Source organism: Panulirus ornatus, chromosome 33, assembly GCF_036320965.1.
Source record: "Panulirus ornatus isolate Po-2019 chromosome 33, ASM3632096v1, whole genome shotgun sequence".
Lineage (NCBI taxonomy): Eukaryota > Metazoa > Arthropoda > Malacostraca > Decapoda > Palinuridae > Panulirus > Panulirus ornatus.
The window spans coordinates 9507424-9529590 of NC_092256.1; the positions used below are offsets into that span (position 1 = coordinate 9507424).

Here is a 22167-nt window from a genome sequence, read left to right on the forward strand (position 1 = left end):
TACTAATACTATACTGTTTCCTTGCGCTACCTCGCTAACGCGGGAGACAGTGACAAAGTATAATAAATAGATAATAAAGTATAATGAATAGATAAAAATACTATAAAAGTTTATGCACCATCATAAATATCTTCTGATATTACACACGTCATTGTTGATGAACTGAATTGATTTGGGATGAAGCAGTTCACCACATTTTACACCACACACACACACACACACACACACACACACATCCACTTGGAACCCACTACACTGTCGTTACCCATGAGCCGCCCTGTGTCGGTAATGCCACCCCGAGCACACACAAACCCGACCTGTGCCAATAATGGCACACACAAGAGCCCACACCAAGCTAAGGCCTGACGAATATTTACACACACACACACACACACACACACACACACGTGTCAGTGTTACATGGATCATCAGCAAATATCAAACATACGGTGTGTGTATGTGCGTGTGTATGTGTGTGCGTATGTGTATGTGTACGTATGTGTGTGCGTATGTGTATGTATGTGTGTGAATGTGTATGTATGTGTATGTGTGTATGTATGTGTATGTATCTGTGTGTATGTAAATGTGTGTGTGTTTGTGTGTGTGTGTATGTGCGTGTGTGTGTGTGTGTGTGTGTATGTGTGTGTGTGTGTGTATGTGTGGAACAAAACTGATGGCTGATATTCACCTTCCCTCACCGGGGCAGGACGCCACCAATGAGACGTCCCTGGTCATCAGGAGGTGCTGGCAGCCCGCGTGGGGGCACGTGGAGCCCCCGCCTCCTGCCTAGCCACCGCTCCCTCAGCACCGTCTCCATCGCCGACTCACAGATACTCGCGAAGTTCATGGACGGGTGAGTCTCCCTCCCACGCCGGCAGACATGTTGACCTGGGAGAATGACGGTATGACCCTCAGGTATGGTAGACATGGCCTGGCACTAAACCTATAAGGTCAGGTCAAAGGTCATGCCATTATACTCGAGCGTTATACAGTCATGCTCAGGGATGTAGCATGAGATTGTGGCCACCACAGGATGTCTTTTTTACCGTATTTATTTATTATTTATTTATTTATTTATTTATTTATTTTACGTCCTGAGCTACAACATTATACCACATTTATACCCTTTGTCTCCTCCTGTCGCTGTACCTCATGCCTCACACACCTCTCCTCCTCCTCCTGTAGCTGTACCTCATGCCTCACACACCTCTCCTCCTCCTCCTGTAGCTGTACCTCATGCCTCACACACCTCTCCTCCTCCTGTAGCTGTTCCTCATGCCTCACACACCTCTCCTCCTCCTCCTGGAGCTGTACCTCATGCCTCACACACCTCTCCTCCTCCTCCTGTAGCGGTACCTCATGCCTCACACACCTCTCCTCCTCCTGTAGCTGTTCCTCATGCCTCACACACCTCTCCTCCTCCTGTAGCTGTACCTCATGCCTCACACACCTCTCCTCCTCCTGTAGCTGTTCCTCATGCCTCACACACCTCTCCTCCTCCTGTAGCTGTACCTCATGCCTCACACACCTCTCCTCCTCCTGTAGCTGTACCTCATGCCTCACACACATCTCCTCCTCCTCCTGTAGCTGTACCTCATGCCTCATACACCTCTCCTCCTCCTGTAGTTGTTCCTCATGCCTCACACACACCTCTCCTCCTCCTCCTGTAGCTGTACCTCATGCCTCACACACCTCTCCTCCTCCTCCTGTAGCTGTACCTCATGCCTCACACACCTCTCCTCCTCCTCCTGTAGCTGTTCCTCATGCCTCACACACACCTCTCCTCCTCCTCCTGTAGCTGTACCTCATGCCTCACACACCTCTCCTCCTCCTGTAGCTGTACCTCATGTCTCACACACCTCTCCTCCTCCTCCTGTAGCTGTACCTCATGCCTCACACACCTCTCCTCCTCCTCCTGTAGCTGTACCTCATGCCTCACACACCTCTCCTCCTCCTCCTGTAGCTGTTCCTCATGCCTCACACACACCTCTCCTCCTCCTCCTGTAGCTGTTCCTCATGCCTCACACACCTCTCCTCCTCCTGTAGCTGTACCTCATGCCTCACACACCTCTCCTCCTCCTGTAGCTGTACCTCATGCCTCACACACCTCTCCTCCTGTAAGTGTACCTCATGCCTCACACACCTCTCCTCCTCGTGTAGCTGTGCCTCATGCCTCATACACACCTCTCCTCCTCCTCCTGTAGCTGTTCCTCATGCCTAACACACCTTTCCTCCTCCTGTAGCTGTACCTCATGCCTCACACACCTCCTCCTGTAGCTGTTCCTCATGCCTCACTCACCTCTCGAACCATCTAATGTTCTCCGAAGAACCAGAATAACAAGTCGACCCTCGCGTCCTATGTAAGATATGACCAGAGAACTGCATGAATGTAGGTGGGGCACGAGCCATGACGTGCCTTGTGTGGTGTTGCAGGCTGGTGAACACAGAGGTGCCGGCCCGTGACCTGCGCATCCTGGAGCTGCTGGCGATGAAGCACGAGAAGCACATGGCTGAGGAGAGGCGCTCCCAGGAGGCACACCGGGCCTGGCTCCTGCAGAAGGAGAGGGACCAGAAGGTACGGTTAACCCCACACTCTACATACTCAATATTCTCTCTCTTCTCTGACATACTCTGTATTCTCTCCCTTCTCTTACATACTCAGTATTCTCTCCCTTATCTTACATACTCAGTATTCTCTCCCTTGCTTTACATGCTCGGTATTCTCTCCCTTCTCTTACATACTCAATATTCTCTCTCTTCTCTGACATACTCAGTATTCTCTCCCTTCTCTTACACACTCAGTATTCTCTCTCTTACACACTCAGTATTCTCTCCCTTCCCTTACATGCTCAGTATTCTCTCCCTTCTCTTACATGCTCAGTATTCTCTCCCTTCCTTTACATGCTCAGTATTCTCTCCCTTCTCCTACACACTCAGTATTCTCTCCCCCCTCTTACATACTCAGTATTCTCTCCCTTCTCTTACACACTCAGTATTCTCTCCCTTCTCTTCTTTTTGATGATATTCTCTGAATATTTGATATGTGCTTTGATGACCTTACCCTCACAAGAGGCAGGGTGACTGTAAACAGTCATATATAATGAGGACTTACATTAATAGATTCACACAATAGCAGGATTCATGTGCTTGTGATAAACACATACTCTCACAGTGAGGTACCTCGACCAGTGGCACATACGTAGCTTCCAGGTTAGCGTTAGAAGCAGAGAACTGTCATATGAGACAGGAAAGTCCAGAGGAATGATAAGAAAAGCCATGGTTTTGGAGAGATAGATAGATAGAGGTAAGTTTGTGTGTGTTGATGTACACTATAGATGTCATGACTGTGGGGTGTGCAGGAGGCGGCGGCTCAGTGGGCAGAGTGGAGGAGCCACGTGAACGAGAAGCGTCGGCAGGAGAACCAGGAAAGCCTGAGGCGGTGGCGGAGGACGGAGGAGCTGTACCTGCAGAGCCAGGAGAACCTGGCCCACCTCATCACCACCAAGGAGCAGCGGGCGCGGGAGCTCCTCAACGAGCAACAGGAGGCCAGGGTAAGTACAGTGTACACCATGATGCCACCTCTCCTTCCTTGTTTATAACAGCACTCCATTGTATACCCTGACCGGGTGGTTCAAAAGGAAGGCCTTCTGACAGTATCACCCAGGAACTGTTTCACTGAACTGGTCTTGCCGTCGAATTGTTAACGCTGTTATTTCACCCACGTGAGCTACTGACAAAATATATAATATTCCACCTTCCCCATCAAAACCCAGGACAGACTGGAGAAGTTACAGTAGCGGAGGCATCTGCCTGTGTTTTGTCCCCGCTGACGTCTCATGACGGTACAGTCCGCCATGCCTACGTACTGTACTGTCAAGGGGGAATTATACGTAAACAGAACCCTGGTACAATGGGAAACTGCCAGTAACGCGGGATGATCTAGTTGTTTTATTTCGATGATTGTAATGTGCTGTGATTTTGCAAGAAATGCAACAGGTATACGCTCGTGTCGGGCATAGTACATGCACGTCTTTATCCCAGAGAAGTCGGTCAGTTTCATCCGCCCTCAGTCCGGTAAATGACTGTCGTTGTGGGTTCACGTGAACCACGGCAACAACTTTACTGCAACCACAATTCAGGACACAGTCTCCGGGAAAGGACTTGTATTCCTATTTCTCTTGATATTGGTATGTTCAGTGTATTCCCAGTGGTTGAGAAACAAAAACACAAGCTCGCTGGTATTACATGTGAAAAATGTCCTTTGTGTGTGTGTGTGTGTGTGTGTGTGATTTCCTAGTTGTATTCTGTGGGGAGGAGGCAGGAGCTGTGGGACCTCATCTTTTGAACCATCTCTACTCTCGTACAGGGTTTTACATTTATGCATACTGCCTGCCATCACCCGATATCGTATCCATTTCATTTATCTAATACCATATACTATAAAGATTATATATATATATATATATATATATATATATATATATATATATATATATATATTATTATTATTATTATTTCATTATTATTATTTATACTGTGTCGCTGTCTCCGGCGTTAGCGAGGTAGCGCAAGGAAACACGAAAGAATGGCCCAACCCACCCACTTACACATGTATACACATACACGCTGTTTCCCTCTTCAGCGAGTTAGCGTCAAAAAACAGACGAAAAATGGCCCATCTTCTCATTTACATAAACGCCCACATACCCACATATACATATATACATAGCATATACAAATATGCAGACGCTACATACGTAAACATGTACATATTTATACTTGCTTGCCTTCATCTATTCCAGTCGCTACCTCACCCCACAGGAAAACAGCATCGCTATCCCCTGCTTCAGCGAGGTAGCGCCAGGAATACAGACAAAAGGCCATATATATATATATATATATATATATATATATATATATATATATATATATATATATATATATATATACATGTGTGTGTGTGTGTGTGTAGTGGAGAACAAGTTTCCTCACTATCCCTGTGGCAGATGCGGCGTCTGGAGGAAAGGCGAGCCAGGGAGTCAGCGCGGAAGTCAGCGCAGGAGGCGGCTCTCAGGGCCAAGGAGGAGGCTGAAGAGCGGAAGCGGCAGCACCTGATCCAGCTGTGGGAACAGCAGCAGCAGCTGGTCGACCAGAGGCGACGGGAGCGTGAGGAGTTCTTCAGGAAGGTGAGTGTTATGGTAGCCATAACCACACTGCTAACTCGGGCTAGGATGGGTAGCCATAACAACACCGATAACTCGGGCTAGGATGGGTAGCCATAACCACACCGCTAACTCGGACTAGGATGGGTAGCCAGAACCACACCGCTAACTCGGGCTAGGATGGGTAGCCATACCCACACCGCTAACTCGGGCTAGGATGGGTAGCCATACCCACACCGCTAACTCGGGCTAGGATGGGTAGCCATACCCACACCGCTAACTCGGGCTAGGATGGGTAGCTATACCCACACCGCTAACTCGGACTAGGATGGGTAGCCATACCCACACCGCTAACTCGGACTAGGATGGGTAGTCAGAACTGAAAACAACCCTTCAAATTAAGGAGAAATTCATTGATTGTGAATAGCCATATATCATTTCATAATCCAAATTGCATCAGTAATAGATTATTGTGATATACATGCGTACCTATAGCGACATATAGTTTGGCTTGACTCATTCCTCCGTCCTTTTAAGGCTTATGCAACTAGTGATTCCATTGGGTTATGTGTATCGGTAGATTGACTGTGTTTGTGCGTTATTTCCCCCAAGTGTCTGTGTGCCTCAGTCACGCTTGCTCTCATAGCCTGGTGGTTAGGAAGGTCAATTGATAACACTGATCAACTGCTGAAATATGTCGGAAATGAAAATACACAAACTTTACTTAATTTTGAGACGCTGAGCACGACTATGACGCATGAAATTGTTAAATTGTTTATTGGCTTCAATTTCAAATGGGTCCCAGTATGAACTATTTGAACTAGTTTTGACGTTGAAGCATGACCTGGCAGCCGTGAGCCATGCGGGAAATGGATGATGATGATGATGATGCAGTCAGAACCCCGGTCGTGTATCACTGTACTTGCTGCTTATTTCCAGCAGAGGAGTCGCCCGGTGCACACGGGTCGTACTTGTTTCCTTATAGCATTTCCCTACGTGTATGGTAGCAGGAGCTAGCTTCATTAATGTAAGTCTATTTCTTTTTTTTTACAAGTACAATGCAGTGCAGTACTTGTTGCAGTGCCGTGTGCTGGTTTTCTGCGTGATTCTGCTGAAATTTACCGCTCTAGTTGTGCGAAGGGCCACCACATGTGACTGGGTGTTGAGTTGTTACCGAACGTCAACACTTGATGCTTCGTGAGTACGCGAACACTCTCGTTATGTTTGTCAAGAGCTGACTTTTGCATCACAGATCATCAGGGAAGCTTACGGTGTTTACTTTGAGCATAAGTCTGGAGATCAGGACCAGGAGTTGGGTCCCACACATATGCTTCGATGCTTTTACAACAAACCCTCACAGTTAGTTGGATCGCAAAAGGCAATTTTGCCGTGCCATTTGGTGAGGAGGAAGCCGATAAATTGCCAGTGACTGTTACTTCTGCATGGGACCCTCCAGTCTGACAAGGTATTTACAAGAAGGAAAAGTGATCTTTTAAGCTGTCCGAATATACCATCTGCTTTTCGCACGATATTCCACGGTGACGGACTTCCCATTCAGAAACCCGCAAGACGAACAGGATGCCGAAACTTGTGAGCAACACAAGATCACGCAGAAGTAGAGATCCGTTACTGTTGATATGTAAGGCAGAAGTGTTAGGCTCCAGACGGCAACAGTGGAATCTCGTTGATCAAAAGGTTAAATTGTCCGTGTTTCGTGCTTGCCAGAAAGATTTCATTCCATTCTTTAAAGAGTGGATACAGTTCATAAACTTCTCAAAGTTAAGTTTAATAACAAGTCTACTACATGATGGCAGTGCACTTGAAGGAATCCTATGACATGAAGCATCTTTTGAACTGTATAAGCAACAAGAAATGCCAGTGGCAGCTTTGTGGCAACTTGAAGGATGATGCCGTCTTGCTTGGACTGCAGGAGGGCAACGCGAAGTTTTGTTGTTTCCTTTATGAATGGGACAATCGAGCAAATACCTCTCATTGCAACAAGAGAGACTATAACAAAGAACACACCGCCTACCATTGCTAGGATCCAGCAAGGTTTTGCTGACACAGCATATTAAATGGGCCTCATGAAGAACATCGTTAAGCCTATGTACATCGATGGGCCAGCTTTTAGGTACATCGGTAAGAGATTACCAAGGCTCAGCGAGGCGGAAATGAGAGAAGGTATTTTTGTCGGTCCACAAAGTCGCATGCTCTTCAAAGACGAGCAGTTTGATCGCATCTTTGGTGACGAGGAGAGCATAGAATGCTTTCCGTCTGTTAGCAACCAAGTTTCTGGGAAATGTCAAAGCTGACAACTAAAAGGAACTTGTGGAAAACTTGATACCACCCCATCAGAAAATGGAATGCAATGTTTTTCAAGAAGCGTTTTCTCCATTCTGACCAAGATATTTTTCCTACTAACTGTGGCGCGGTGAGCGATGAACACGACAAATGTTTCCATCAAGACATCCCAGCTCTGGAGAATAGATACCAGGGCAAGTTGGGTTAAGCAATGATTGCGGACTATTGCTAGGGAGTGACCAGAGAATGCCGCAGGACTTGTATACAAGTGTCAGGCTAAGAGGCATCACATTTACTCGAAGTGAGCCAGCGGTTGTACCCTGCCACCAATAAAGTGTGTAATACATGTAAAACGTAAGTTTTTTTTTCTTTTCTTGGAAACTGTGGCCAGTTGAGCATTTTCTTGGTCATGTTCGTGTTCCGCTACCCAGAAAGGGAAACTCATTTCATTTCCAAAACTTGAAGTCGAAAGTTTGTTGAACAGTGTATTGGTCAAATTGATCAACTGCAGAGAGAAACTTTGATAAACACTTAATTCCAGAAGACTGATTCAGTTTTGTACATAACTCACTTTTGTTTCTTATCTGAACCTGAAATATTCCTGATGCCCAACAAGTGGCCAGCACACCTGGCCATCAGCCAGGTCATGCCCTCCATCAGCCAGTACCTAACCTAACCATCACTAGTATATGACCTGACCGTCAGCCAGATTGACAGTACATGACCTGACCATCAGCCAGTAAATGACCTGACTGTCAACCAGGTTGCCAAATGACTAGTATGTGACCTGACCCATCAGCCAAGTAGCTAGTACATGACCTAACTGTCAACAACATTACCAGTATATGACCTTTCCAATACCTAAGCAGCAGGTAAGGAGTAAGCAGTGTGTGGAAAGTGCCTTGTGTGTGTGTTCAACTTTGGTTGAGGTAACCAGTGACTGACATGTACTTGTGCGTTGCCCACAGCGTGTGGAGGAAGGAAACTGGGCGGAGGCAGAACAACAGGCAGCCCGGAGGGAACAGGTGGAGGCCCGGGGCGAGGCACTATTGGAGGCCATCAGGAAGAACATGGAAGACCGCCTGGCCAGGGCTGAGAAGAACCTCCAGCTACTCAATGAGGTGAAGGAGGATACCCTCAGGAGGCAAAGGTATGATGAGGAAGGTAGTACAGGCAGGTCTTGTGATACTGTCTACGATCATGGTAGGAATATGTCTGAGACATCATGATGTGTAGCTGTTACCATTAGAGTGGGTGTCTTTTTTGGCGGCAGGGACGAACGCGAGCGGCGGGCGATGGCAGTGCAGGCACTCCACCACCAGCTAGAGGCCTCTATGATGCAGTGGCGTCACCATGTCCTCCGTCGGCAGCTAGATTCCATGGCTGCAGCTGAGATGCGTCAGGAGCAATACCTTCACACGCGCGCCAACCGCATCCACGCCGACCGAACGTGTCGCTCGCAACACCAGCAACTACTCCTGCAACAGTATGTACCCTGCCACTTATATAACACATTATACTCTCGCTTGGACACTGTTACAGACTAAGAATAGTTCAGGATAGCTAGCCAAAATGTAACAAGATTCGCCTGGATGTAATGAATCGCAAAATCAATTTTTTTCAACGTATTTTTCAGATCAAGAAATATTAATTTTAGTTACAGCTCACAAAGAGCTTTCTTTGTTGATGCTAGTTGCAGTAGGTCGTGGGAGGTCTAGTCTTATGATTGACTAATGCCTAAAAATCTTTTGAAGAAGTCATTACTGTTAAAAGACGGTAGGTACTCAGACCAGGTACTTGTAAGATATTCGAGATACCTAGACACAGAAGACCGTTTGCAAGAACTAAACACAAAGTATAGCATTTGTTAATGGGGGCTGGGAGAGTTATTATGTATTATCAGTTCTTCGTACAAGTATGTTTGAAATGTCTAAATGATTTGTATGCCTTATCAACAGATATCTGCTTGAAAAACTAAAATTAATACTTATTTTCTCTCTGCTTTAGTCAGTATTAAGAATATGCCTCCCACAGATGGATGAAAATTAGCTAAATTTGATAACTATACACTCTTAAACCCAACACATTAACGAGACATTTATACGATATGGTAACACTAGGCAAAAGCAGAGTATGCCAGCAAAACCCAGTGACCCCACAACATGCTGTCCATAGAATGCGTCTTCTTGTAATGTCATTCAAAATCAGTCTTCAGGATCCCATATGTTCAAAGATGATGGATGGGTTTTTCTCATCGAACCCCACACAATATCTTTGGGCAACATGCTTAAGGGCATATCTTTTTTATCTTTCAAACTTGATCGCCATTTCCCACGTTTATGAGGTAGCACTAGGAACATGAAAAAAGGCCACATCCGTTCACATCCATTCTAAAGCTGTTATGTGTATTGCACCGAAACCACAGCTGTCTATCTACAACCAGGCCCTACAGACCATTCCATGATTTATCCTAAACACTTTAAATGTCCTGGTTCAGTCCATCAACAGCACTCCAACCCCAGTGTCACATTGTTCCAATTCACTTCATCCTGTGCACCCTTTTCACCCTCCTGCATGTTCAAGTCCCGATTGTTCAAAATCTTTTTCACTCAAATCCTTCCATCTCCAGTTTGATCTGTTCTCTTAGTTCTCTCCACCTCTGACACATATATCCTCTTTGTCAACCTTACCTCCCTCATTCCCTCCATATGTCCACACCATTTCAGTACACCCTCTTCTGCCCTTTCACCCACACTCATTTTATTGCCACACATCTGTCTTACCCTTTCATTACTTACTTGATCAAACCACCTCACATCACATATTGTCCTCAAACATTTCACTTTCAACAAATCTACCTTCCTTTGCTTGGCCTAATATATAGACCATGCCTCATCTATTTCATATTGTTGGGAGTACTATTCTTTCAGACAAACCCATTTTTGCCCTCCCAGATAATGTGCTCTCTTCCCATACATTCTTCAGTGCTCCCAGAACCTTTGTCTTCTCCCCCATCCTATTACTCACTTCTGCTTCCATGATCCCACTTGTTGCCATGTCTTTTTACAGATATCTAAAACACTTCATTTCTTTCAATTTTTTTTCCATTCAAACTCACACCCCAGCTAACCTGTCCCTCAACCCTGCCAAATCTAATCACCTTGCTTTTATTCACATTCACTCTCAGGTTTTTCCTTTCACACAATCTTCCAAACTCAGTCACCAACCTCTGCAGTTTCTCACTCGAATCTGCAACCAGTTATGTATCTTCAGCAAACAATAACTGGCTCACTTCTCAGGCCCTCTCATCTCCACAGATTGCATGGTCGCCCCTCTCTCCAAACCTCTTGCATTTACCTCCCACCACCCCATCTATAAGGGGACTAATGTTTCCTTTGATTGTGGTTGAGAAAATTAAAAGTTACAGTGTACATAAATAACCCTTGGGATCCTATAAGTTTCATACATCATTGACCCCAGAGGGGTTAATAGATTAGTCACTTTTGGCATGATGGTTTGGTACTTTGTTAAGATGTGTCTACATACTAGGTAAGAGTACTGTGTCATGAAGTTTATGTTCAAACTGTTCTTGCATAGCAGCATCAGTGGAACTATTGTGATGTTCTCTTACATGCTAACCTTTGCAGCTCTTCAACTTCACATTTCATTTCTAACCTGCTACAACCTGCATCATTCTAAAGGGCAGATTTTCTGTTTACTCTGAGCTTAGATTACTTTTCCCTTTCTCTTTCCATTTCTTATCACTTTAGCCATTTGTTTTCATAGATCATATAAGGCTGGTCTTGAGGAAGACTTATTTCCATGACCAAAGCTTCAACATTAAGAAAAAACATACAGATATCCAGTGAGTACTTGCATGTTGTCATTGTAGAATTTGTAAGTGTATTATGAGATGCAAAATTTTGAATAGTCTGTTGCATACCAGGACATATACAGTACCACTAAGTTTGCAACTTTGTGCAGGGTGCTGGCACGGGAAGATGCTGAGCTACAGATGGCAAAGAAGAACTTAGAAGCCAAGGACATGAGGTCGCAGGAGGTAGCAAGGGAACGGGAGCGTCAGGTGGCACGGGCCCGCTCCACTGCCCTTACTACTGCCACACTCAGGGAGAACCTCAGGTGGGACCCTGACCCTACCACATTTTACAACTTTACCTACTATAGAAGTTTATGCCCACCTATCTCTCTAATTGTCAACAATCATACCTTCCATTATTCATTTATTTTTTTCAGTTTTTCGCCTACTACTTGGTATCCTTTGACTGTTATAAGATTCTCAGAAACTGAACTTTCTTTAGGAGTCCTTATTTATTGTTTATCAGAGTCATTGTAGATTAATGATTTCAATATTAAGTACATGAATCTTAAACTTAAAACTTAATTCACAGTTTTGTCTTTCATATAAGGCACTTGAAGTCAGTGAGTTTACAGATTCAGCTAACTTAATAATGCACAAATGGCATTATTTGTGTACTCAATTGATCTTTGAATGACTTGCACTACTTTATTTTCATCTCTGCAGGAAGAAGTTGGCACCTGAGACCTTTGATAAAGTGGTGGCCCGTGCCAACCTGGAGCTTCGTATTGAAAACCGCCCTCCAGCCACCTCCACAATGGGCACTCGCTCTCATATTTTCTTGGGATAAGCCTTCAGCCTTGCCTTCCCCACTCATATATGTACTTAGGGAAAATACATTCCCTCTTGTGTTCATCTTACCTAAGTGTTTACATGGGTTATAAATAGGTCCATTTTGTAGAAAAATATATTTCATGATGTTTATCATGTATTGATATTTCCCACAGATTTTTTTATTAGGTTTGTTTCTACCATGATTTGACTACATTGCCATCTTTGTCTCATCTTTAAGTTATTACTTTATCAATGTCACACACATCCAGTCTTCCACCTCAGTCACACTTTCTTGCTGTAAAGTTCTTGAGAAAACTTATATTCTTATGTTTGTACCATGCTAGTAATTTAGGAATATCCTCACTTATCCAGAAATCTTTGTAGTGATATATTTTTTCAGTCAAAAGTACATTTGTAAAAGTTATTAGAAAGTAATTACTTAAGGAAAATTTTGAGATTATTTCAGTAACAAAATCTTTGTACATGGACTTAAGCCAAACTGTCTTTTACTTTTTTTATGTGGTGCACATACAAAATAACTGATGATTCCGGTCCTTTTATCCAATACAGCTGTGTTGTTAAGATAAAGTATGGTAGAATACACCTGCCAGCGAGTACCCATCTGATACTTTTTATACTTTTTGGAACACAGAATTTTTTCGAGCAAGTTGAATTACGTTTCATTTTACATATATGTAATCATGATGTATTATGAATTGTGTATGAATAGAAATACTTCAAGTAGGTAATACGTGAATGGCAGTTAACCTAAAAATGCGTATGTTTTTACATGAAGGTCATGTTAGGTAGCAATATTTGTTTTAGTTCACTGTTAATGTTAAAAAGTATTTGTTGAAGAGATTTATGAAGTAAGATATTATGTGACTGTTGATACAGAAATGCCCTTCATTTATACTTTGTTTTCCATTGTAACAAGCATTTTGAACCATACAATCGTACCCAGCTTTCCCAGATTTCCCAGCTAACAGTCTTACATTGCCACAGTGTCATAGTTTAGGTGTGGTAATGTTGTAAAGTTACATTATGGGAGTATAACTTTGGTTCCCTTACTTTTGGTTTTTCAGGAAATCAAGATTCCTTTACACAACCTTTTTTCAACCTTTTCAATATGTTAGGGTACGTTCACAGACTTTGTATAAAGAACTCTTTGATTGCAGTAAATAACACATACAGTAGACTAGATGCATAATTGTGTAACTAGGAGTTTTAGAGCTAAAATATGAAATAATGTGGAGTAAAATTTTGGTTTAAATCTGAAAAAAATTACTGAATTTATGGGACTGATGTGAAGGAATGCCATGATGATACAGACTCTGAATGTTGATACATTTATGTACAGTTTAACACAATTAAAAAATAGATTGTTAACAATAATACACCAGCATTTTGAGCCAAAGTTTTAATGAAAGCAAATCCTCCTTCCCTTAAGAGCTACCAAGTGGCTGTTACTGGCTATTACCCAACTTATACAGTGTGAAGAGGCACCACAAATCAGCATACAGTCACTGCCACTTGAAAGATCATAGAGAATAGCTTTGAGGTTTGCAGAGTAGTTAATTGTCAGCTGTCGCATACTGCAAATACATATTTCCATTTTTTTTCCTGGATTACTTATAGATCAGAATCTGTAATCTGCATGTCTAGATATCATAGGTTCCATAATCACACTAACATAAACACAGGATGTCTGAAAAACTTTGACTTACTGTTCTACTGAGACATGCTCCCAACTGTACAGGTTTATAACTAAATTTAACACAGATTTTTTGCATTTGATGGAACATTTTGCTACATGCATATTCCAAGGACATTTATGATACATCTACTTTGATTTCTTGATGAGACACCTTGAATTGCAAGAATTTCTTCCAAAGACAGTTGTCTTGTGGCTACTGAATTCAACCTGTGGCCCTCAAGTGTTTGAGATAATTGTAAGACCATACACATCTTCACCTTGTATGTATGGTTCTTATTACAAACTATATTGTTTCTGAGGAAGCAACATTTATTTTTCTCTTCAGTATTCAGGTGCCCAAATTTTAATCTAAAAGTCAATCAAATTTCATTTATTCTATAATTTTCATTGTACAATTGACTTTTACAACATGATAGGGAGGTAAATTGTTGTGCTAACACATGGTTATTCAGTGTCATTCTGACCCAGTTAAAACATTATTTTATTGTTATATTGGTTGGTGAATTGTACATATCAATGCAGCGCAGTATTGCGATGTTATCAGATAATTACATAATTATATTCCTACTACACAAATATGCTATTCATAACATAACCAAACTACAACTTAAGTGTAAGCTGGGTCAGTATTTTGATTGGTGATGGCAGTGGTGGCAGGCAACACCCCAACTGGTGTTTAGTGTCATGTATTTGGCTGTTTTCTGCCTCTTTGAGCTTCACCTGTTCCCTTTCACATTAACAGCACCCTGGGGCTGGGGCTGTTCATTATACCAAGTACAACAATTTTCATGTATCTTATTTTCAGTAAAAGAGATCCTGGTGGAGGATTTATTACATTCAGTTACTGATACATCTGAGATTCATGTGAAGTATGATTTAGCTTGTTCATCTTTCCACCTTTTTCATATTATGACTGATGGAAAAAAATAATCCTGTTCAGTGACTCATTAGACTCAGCCCCATAGCAAGCACTTCTGTTATACAGTTTTTGCCAGACCAGCAATAACTGCTAAAGCCGCTAAAGATATACAGATCATTAAAGTTTAGGTGAATTATATGAAGTTTATAATTAAAGTTGAAATTTAAGAAGAGCGGAATGTGTAAAGGCTCACAATGCACTCCTCCCTCACAAGGCTATAAGCTACTGTGAGAATAAGATACTTTCATATGAAGTATGTTCACACTTCATTGTGGGTGTAATGTGCTTGCTATAGGTTTGAGGCAACTGTCATTACTACTACTACTACTGCTACATTACCCTGTGGAATATGATGGTAAATGATCAGTTTGTTAACTGTGGACAGATTTGTGTAAAATTTTAATGTGGCTATACAAGACGTATCACAAACCTATTAAACAGTTACAGTACAGTAGCATTTTATTTTGTTCATTTGGTAGGAGCAACTGGTTATATTTTCAAATTAAAATATGTAAATTTGGTATCAGTCCATTTTCATATGTTTTTTTTTATGTTTTTCCTAAACATATCAATTCAGGGACAAACTATTGACTTAGCAAATATTATCTATATTTGAAGTGGTTGCCAGAGGATGGTGGAATACACATTTACAAAAATGAAATTTAAGTGCTCTTCATCTTTTCAATTGCTAGATAAAAAAATTTCCACATGCTCGTCAACCCCACATTCCCCCATGACATTCGCAATGCAGTTGAGGCCAAGTACTCACACATACCAACCTTTCAGCACAACAGATTCACAAATCACAAATGTCCCGAAATTTACTGAAATGGTGTAGGTCCCGTAATCCTCCAAGCCAGTCTATTCCCCTTTCTCTTATCACTACCGTTACCAATATCCAACCTCCAAAAAAGTAATCTACAATATTGTTGAGGAAGCTGTTCCCTTCTCACCCTCATAGCATGGCTATAGACCCCGTTACTCCACTACCACAGAATAAACCTCGCAAAGCATATCCTGGAAGGCTTCAACCAACCACATGGCATACAAAAGGTGGGAGATGTGCAGCTTGGAAATCATGAGTGGTGAGAGGAAAAAGTAAAGTTGCTCATGAAAGAGAAAACAGGCATTTGGGTGGTACTTACAGGAAAGTTGGAATGCAATTGGTTGGGAGATATATAAGAGAAAGTGGCAGGAGGTCAAGAGGATAATGTAGGGGTTGATAATGAGGGTAAATAAAATTTGGGCTGAGCAAGTATCGTTAAACTTTTGGGAAAATGATACATTTGGAAAGGTACATTGGTGAAGGGTGCAAAAGTAGGAAGTGATAACAGGTAGTAAGGAAGTGAGGCGGAGAGAGTATTTTGAGAGATTGTTAATGCGTTGGATGACAAGAGTGTTTTGTTCAGTATGGTGTGTGAAGTGAGTCATGGAGAGTGGTTTGGTGAAGATAGAAGAGATGGTGAAAGCCTTGCGGAATATGAAATGTGGCTGAAATGGATGGTATTGCTGTAAAATTTATTAAAAAAGGGGGTGACTTGTACTAATTAGTTGATAAGGATTTTTCATTGTATGTATTTATCATGGTGAGGTAATTGAAGACTGGCGTAATGCATGTATAGTGCTATTGTATAAAGGCAAAGGGGAGTGTTCAAACTACAGGGGTATAAGTTTATCTGGTAAATTGTATGCGAGGGTATTGACTGAAAGGGTGAAAACATGTACAGAGCATCAAATTGGCAAGTGAGGTTCTATAAGTGGTAGAGGATGTGTGGATCGGGTGTTTACTTTTAAAAATATGTCAGAAAGATTTAGAAAAACATGGATTTGTATGTGGCATTTATGGATCTGGGGAAAGCTTGTGATAGGGTTGATAGATATGCTATGCGGAAGGTCTGAAGAATATACCATGCAGTAGAAAAGCTACTAATAACAGTGAGAAGGTTTTATCAAGGGTGTAGGGTGATTGAAGGGAGGAGAGTAAATGGTTCCAAGTGAAAGCTGCTCTGCAGCAGGGAGTGTGTAATGTAACCAAGATTGTTCAATTTGTTTATGAATCGGGTAATGAGGCAGATAAATGCGAGTCTTGGACAGATGAAAGAGTGAGCTGTTTGTGGGGGATAAGAAGGCCTGGGAAGTGAGTCAGTAGCTGTTTGTTAATGATACAGCACTGGTGGCAGATTCGAGTGAGAAACTGCATTATTAGTTGGTGACTGAGTTTGGAAAAGTTGTGCAAGGAGAAAGTTAGTAGGTTCAGCAGGGTTGAGAGACAAGGAGTGTGAGTTTGAATGGAGGAAAATTGGAAGTGGAGTATTTTAGATATTTGGGAGAGGACTGGTCGGGAATGGAACCATGGAAGCAAAAGTGAGTCATAGGGTGAGGGAGGGGGCAAATGTTCTAGGAACACTGGGGAATGAGTTGTGAGATAACGTTATCTGGGAGGACAAATATGGGTATGTTTGAAGGAATAGTAGTCCCATCATTATTATAAGGAAGAAAGGCATGAGCTGTAGATAAGGCTGTACAGAGGAAGGTGGATGTGTAGGTATTGAAATGCTTGAGAACAATATCTGGTGTGAGGGAGTTTAATCGACTGAAGGATGAATGGGTAAGAGAGATGTGTGGAAATAAAAAGAGTGTGGTTGAGGAAGCTGATGCGTGGTTGGGAGAACGGATGTGTTAAAATGGCTTGGACATATGGAGAGAATGAGACTGAAAGTTTGACCAAAAGCAATGACGGGGGGCTAAAGCCCCCACTTTGAAAAGGAGGGTAGGGGGGGAAGCCTTCTATTATGTTGACTTGTATAGAACTGTAGTACCGTTGTTCTCAGCCAACGCTCACTTAGTCAGTTCTTGAGTAGCTGGTCTCAGCAGATATGGGAAGCAGCAGCCAGTCTTCTTACTTCGTCAAAATATTAGAACACAAGCAGTCAGCTTTGTGAAACCGTAAAAGAAGCTAAATGGTGACGGATGATGGTTGAAAAAAAAAAGTTAATGGCAAAGAATAAAAAAAAGAAATCTTTTGACGTGGAAGAGTTAACTTAGATATCCGTGAAGTACTCCATACTGTATTAGGCTCCTTTAGATATGGAATAGGTACTCAAACGAAAGAAAATGGCAGTGCGTAGAGAACACCTCCATTTATTTGGAAACAGGTTTTGCGATGTATCATTATTGTGGGGTTTCTTAGTATAATTGGAGGATATAGATATGCCCAGCATTATGTTATCGCATGGTTCAATCATTGTCGTTGTGAAATTGTACAGTAGGAAATAAATGGGAGCAAGATGATAGTAAAAGCGTTTATTCTCTGTTGAATTTATCAGTAAAGAGATGCGTTTATTCACTCTTGAATTTAGTAGCAAAGAGATGCCCTTTGGCTCATTCTTTTTTTTAAAAAGCTGCAACAATAGTTTGATTCACTTGGTGATCAAGTTCCCCAGTGGAATACTCTGGATTTGACACATTTCCTGCGGAACTTTGCTAAGGAGGCCAAGAATCGTGGCAAACATGTAAGTATCAGCGGTATATTATTCTTATCTTAGCTGTGCTTTCGTAAAATATGGTGATGGTGCTTGTGGATACGTTACAGCTTTTTCTTATGGAGGATTCCGTGAAGGAAAAGGCAGTAAATTGGATTTTCAGTATATGTTAAAATGTAGAGAAAAGATGGTTCAAGCGACCACAGGCTCCACGTGGTCTCAACAACAAACGGTAAGAATGTCTGCTCGAAATTTACCTAAAAATCCCCACGTTCATTTATTGATATTTATGTATAGGTAGATTATGCTGATTGTTAGACTATACTGATTATAATATGTGGACATTTTGGAATATTTTAGATAGTTCGAGGAAAAAAAAAAATTATAGTTGCACACTTTGTGACATTTGTGAAGGCAAATTGCTAGATACTCATCGAATTTATGCTTGTCAAATTTGTGAATTGGAGCAATTACATCGTTTGTACTTCATAGGAAAGAAATGTGTTTTGAGGAAAGTTATCAGCTGGCGGTATAAAGAACGACAAGGACAGGCAAGTTGGTGAACCATGTCGCTGCTCCAACCTTGACCTGTGTCACTGGCTTGTGTAGCAGCAGACCCTGTGGTACTCCCTCTACTTGACATTACAGGTCACATTTGATTGCCTATCTAAGTGCATCCCTACACATTTGATTGCCTTTCTAAGTGCATCCCTACACATTTGATTGCCTTTCTAAGTGCATCCCTACACATTTGATTGCCTAAGTGCATCCCTACACACTTCCCGTACAGTGGCTGCTTGTTACAGCACCTGCCTTGTTCCTGGTCAATAGAGACTTGTTGGGACACCAGTTGTAGTCCCGTACATTATCTACGTGTTGCTGCTGCTGCTGCTGCTCAAGCCCTAATCTCGTCTCAGCCTTAATCCCGTCCCAGTCTTAATCCCTTTCCAGCCCTAATCCCGTCCCAGCCCGAATCCCGTCCCAGCCTTAATCCCGTCCCAGCTCTAATCCCGTCCCGGCCTTAATCCTTCCCAGCCTTAATCCCTTCCCAGCCTTAATCCCGTCCCAGCCTTAATCCCATCTCAGCCCTAATCCTATCCCAGCCTTAATCCCTTCCCAGCCCTAATCCCGTCCCAGCCCTAATCCTGTCCCAGCCCTAATCCCGTCCCAGCCCTAATCCTGTCCCGGCTCTAATCCCGTCCCAGCCCTAATCCCGTCCCAACCTTAATCCCGTCCAAGCCCTAATCCCGTCCACGGGATACGTGTTGTACCCCCTAGTTACATGTTGCTTGGTTTGCAAAGGTTTACTCTGTATTTGAACTATGGTATTTAGTAGTTTTTTCTGGGCAAGACTTAGAGGGAGCTTAATCCCGTTTCCCCTTTTTTTTTATATAGACCCATTTCACAGGTTTATAAAGCTCAAATGAATTTAACAGAGGTAAGCCCAGTTATTATGCCGATAATGTTTCCTGCTTTATTGTCATTCTCTGTCAACGATATACAGTGTATGTGATACAGTGCCAAACAGGGAATAGATAGTGAAATACCTCAGACTGAGCAATGCTGATGTAAGTTTTGTACAATTATGTACTATTATGTACATGTGTAGTGTAGTAATTCAGGCCATATTGAGAGATAGGTAAGCAATTTATCAAAATGAACCTGGTAGGCTTTCCTTACAAGGTGAAAGTTTGGAAATATTTACCACTTTTTTACTTTTTTTTACCACTTTTAATTGTGGTATAAGTGACTCAAACTAAGTGAATAATTGCTGATATTTTCTGATTTGCTCAACCATTGCAAGCATATGTTAAAAGTTGGATTGGGAAATACTGGTGAACTCCACAGGACATGCTGTGGAAATGGATGATTTAAGAGACAAGTGTAATATAAAACTTGATTTTGATCATGGGGCTTCACTAAGTGGATTTTGAATTCTACTTTTAGGTGTCTGATAAAGATGTAACCAGTGACACTTGTGTTAGTCAGTGGATCCTTAGTCAGTTTAGCCCTTCTTATTTTTGGTCATTATTGGGATGTAATTTTGATTCTGAACTTCTGGGCCTACATACATATTATGATGAATTGTAATTTATCAATATAGGTGTGTATCGAAACTATCTTTGATTAATGAGTAATGCTGTTGTGAAATGCCTGTGCCATGTAAGCTGGGTTGGCTATTTGGGATTGGCTGTGATTTTTTATGAATATAGTACTGTATTTAGCACCTATCTCATGTACAGATAAGGAGCTGGTAATTCATCTCATCTGTGCACCTAATGAATTATTACAGTCTGGCAGGATCTCTTTTGGTGGAGATCATTGCAATACTGTATTGAGATGTAGATGGTGTCGGTAAAACTACAAACCTTCCTCAGTAGTTGTATTCAAATACTTAGGATACCATTGTGTACCTAACTCAGGTACTGAGGAGCTGATAGTACATTGCCAACAAATGGTGCACCTAATGTATTATTACAGTCTGGTAGGATCCCCCTATGACAGAGTATTGCAGAACTGTACAAGAAGTAAATGATGTTAAAACTACAAACCCTCCTCTACAGTTGGCTTTAGATACTCGTGTTGCATCTGTGTCAGCACTAGCAGCTTCGCCAGTCGTAGATAGAGATATGCAAACTGTGACACTTTAAACCTCTTAGACACATCTTGTGCCTAAAGGTTCCACGTGAGGTGTTTCATTTAGTTCATTCTTTAGTCATTATTTAATTTGTCCCTCTCTTTAATAATTGTAGTTAGCATGTTCCTTTGATTGTGGTCTTCATCCCAGAGACTTGATCTATGTATCTTTTTATTTATATCTCTGATGCCTGTTCCCTTTGGGGACTCCCTAAAGAGGATGACCACAACAAAAGAGTCTCCATAACTATTGAACTACACTGCTGTTTCTTAGCCCTTAATGCCTCACCCATAACGGGCCACTGGCATAGGGCAATTTTAGCACAGTAGTTGCTGAGGTTCCTACTTAATGTATCTACTGAGTACTTGTACTTAATGCATGCAGCTAATGCTCCTACCTACTACTTCTGCCATATGTTTTTACTTAGAGCTCCTGTCTAATGTTCCTACTTGCTACTTCTGTCTGTTGCTCCTACCATTTTGCCAAAGGCAGGGCTAATGCAAAGCGCTTGCTGCACGAACATATAGAGTTGCAAAGAATGAGCTATGTGAGACAAGTGTTGTCAGGGCTTATTTGTGATAAGGAGAGATTGCATGTTTGTGAACAGAATAGCAGCAGTCCATGTGTGGGTGAGGCAGAATGAAAAGACAGCTACGTGGGTCAAAGGATGCAACTTCACAACCACTGAAGTGGCTTACCATGCAGCCATCACTAACCCTACCAATATCCAGATGGGTAGTACTGGTAATATACCTCCCTGGTAGGTGTCTTTACTACTTACTCCAGAGGCTTGATTTGTTTTTCGTATTTTCCATCACTTTATTTCTTATATGCTAACTAAGTGGTTAATGGAGTGCCAGACAAAAAGTAACCATATTGTATCTTTATTTTGCTTAATATTGGCCACACTTATGGTAGTGAAACCCATGTACTTGGCTGGAGCTATGACTTTCATGTCGCCATTAAACTTCCAGAGCAACTTTAACATTTAAAGTGATGGCATTACATCTTATACTCCTCATAGTACTCTTAGTATTCCCGGCAGACATACTAAGATGGTTACATGAACTTTGGAGGCTGGAAATAATGGTTAAAAGCACAGACAAAGAGTGGCAAGATTGACTAGACTGAAGTGTGGTTATGTTTATCAACTAACTGCTCGTTGGTGAGGTATGAATTGTAATGATGGTATTGTAATGTCATGTAATGTCATCACAAAATACATGATGAATAAAAGATATCTTGAAATATTTCTTTATTAAAGGAGAAAATATTTGAGACATTTAAATTCTTTTCA

The 22167-nt window shown here is 42.0% G+C and overlaps 2 protein-coding genes across 8 annotated transcripts in view; both read left to right on the forward strand.

The window, feature by feature from the left end:
* Window positions 1–15201, forward strand: part of LOC139759432 (uncharacterized) — a 296435-nt gene extending 281234 nt beyond the window's left edge. For all 5 annotated transcript variants that reach the window (XM_071681538.1, XM_071681542.1, XM_071681539.1 and 2 more), the window contains 8 exons: window positions 707–853; window positions 2434–2575; window positions 3360–3551; window positions 5007–5186; window positions 8432–8613; window positions 8737–8949; window positions 11448–11603; window positions 12007–15201. In XM_071681538.1, coding sequence (XP_071537639.1) covers window positions 707–853; window positions 2434–2575; window positions 3360–3551; window positions 5007–5186; window positions 8432–8613; window positions 8737–8949; window positions 11448–11603; window positions 12007–12130 — 1336 coding nt within the window. In that variant the 3' untranslated portion in view covers window positions 12131–15201. The remainder of the gene's footprint in view (window positions 1–706; window positions 854–2433; window positions 2576–3359; window positions 3552–5006; window positions 5187–8431; window positions 8614–8736; window positions 8950–11447; window positions 11604–12006) is intronic.
* A 2816-nt stretch (window positions 15202–18017) lies between these two features.
* The window catches only part of LOC139759437 (uncharacterized), a 74884-nt gene continuing 70734 nt past the window's right edge, over window positions 18018–22167 (forward strand). Inside the window, exons 1-2 of one of the 3 annotated variants that reach the window (XM_071681546.1) lie at window positions 18341–18464; window positions 21916–22040. The gene's annotated coding sequence lies outside the window, so the exon portion shown is untranslated. Of the gene's footprint in view, window positions 18263–18340; window positions 18465–21915; window positions 22041–22167 lie in introns of those variants that run through there. The other 2 variants (XM_071681547.1, XM_071681548.1) reach the window with 2 other exon arrangements.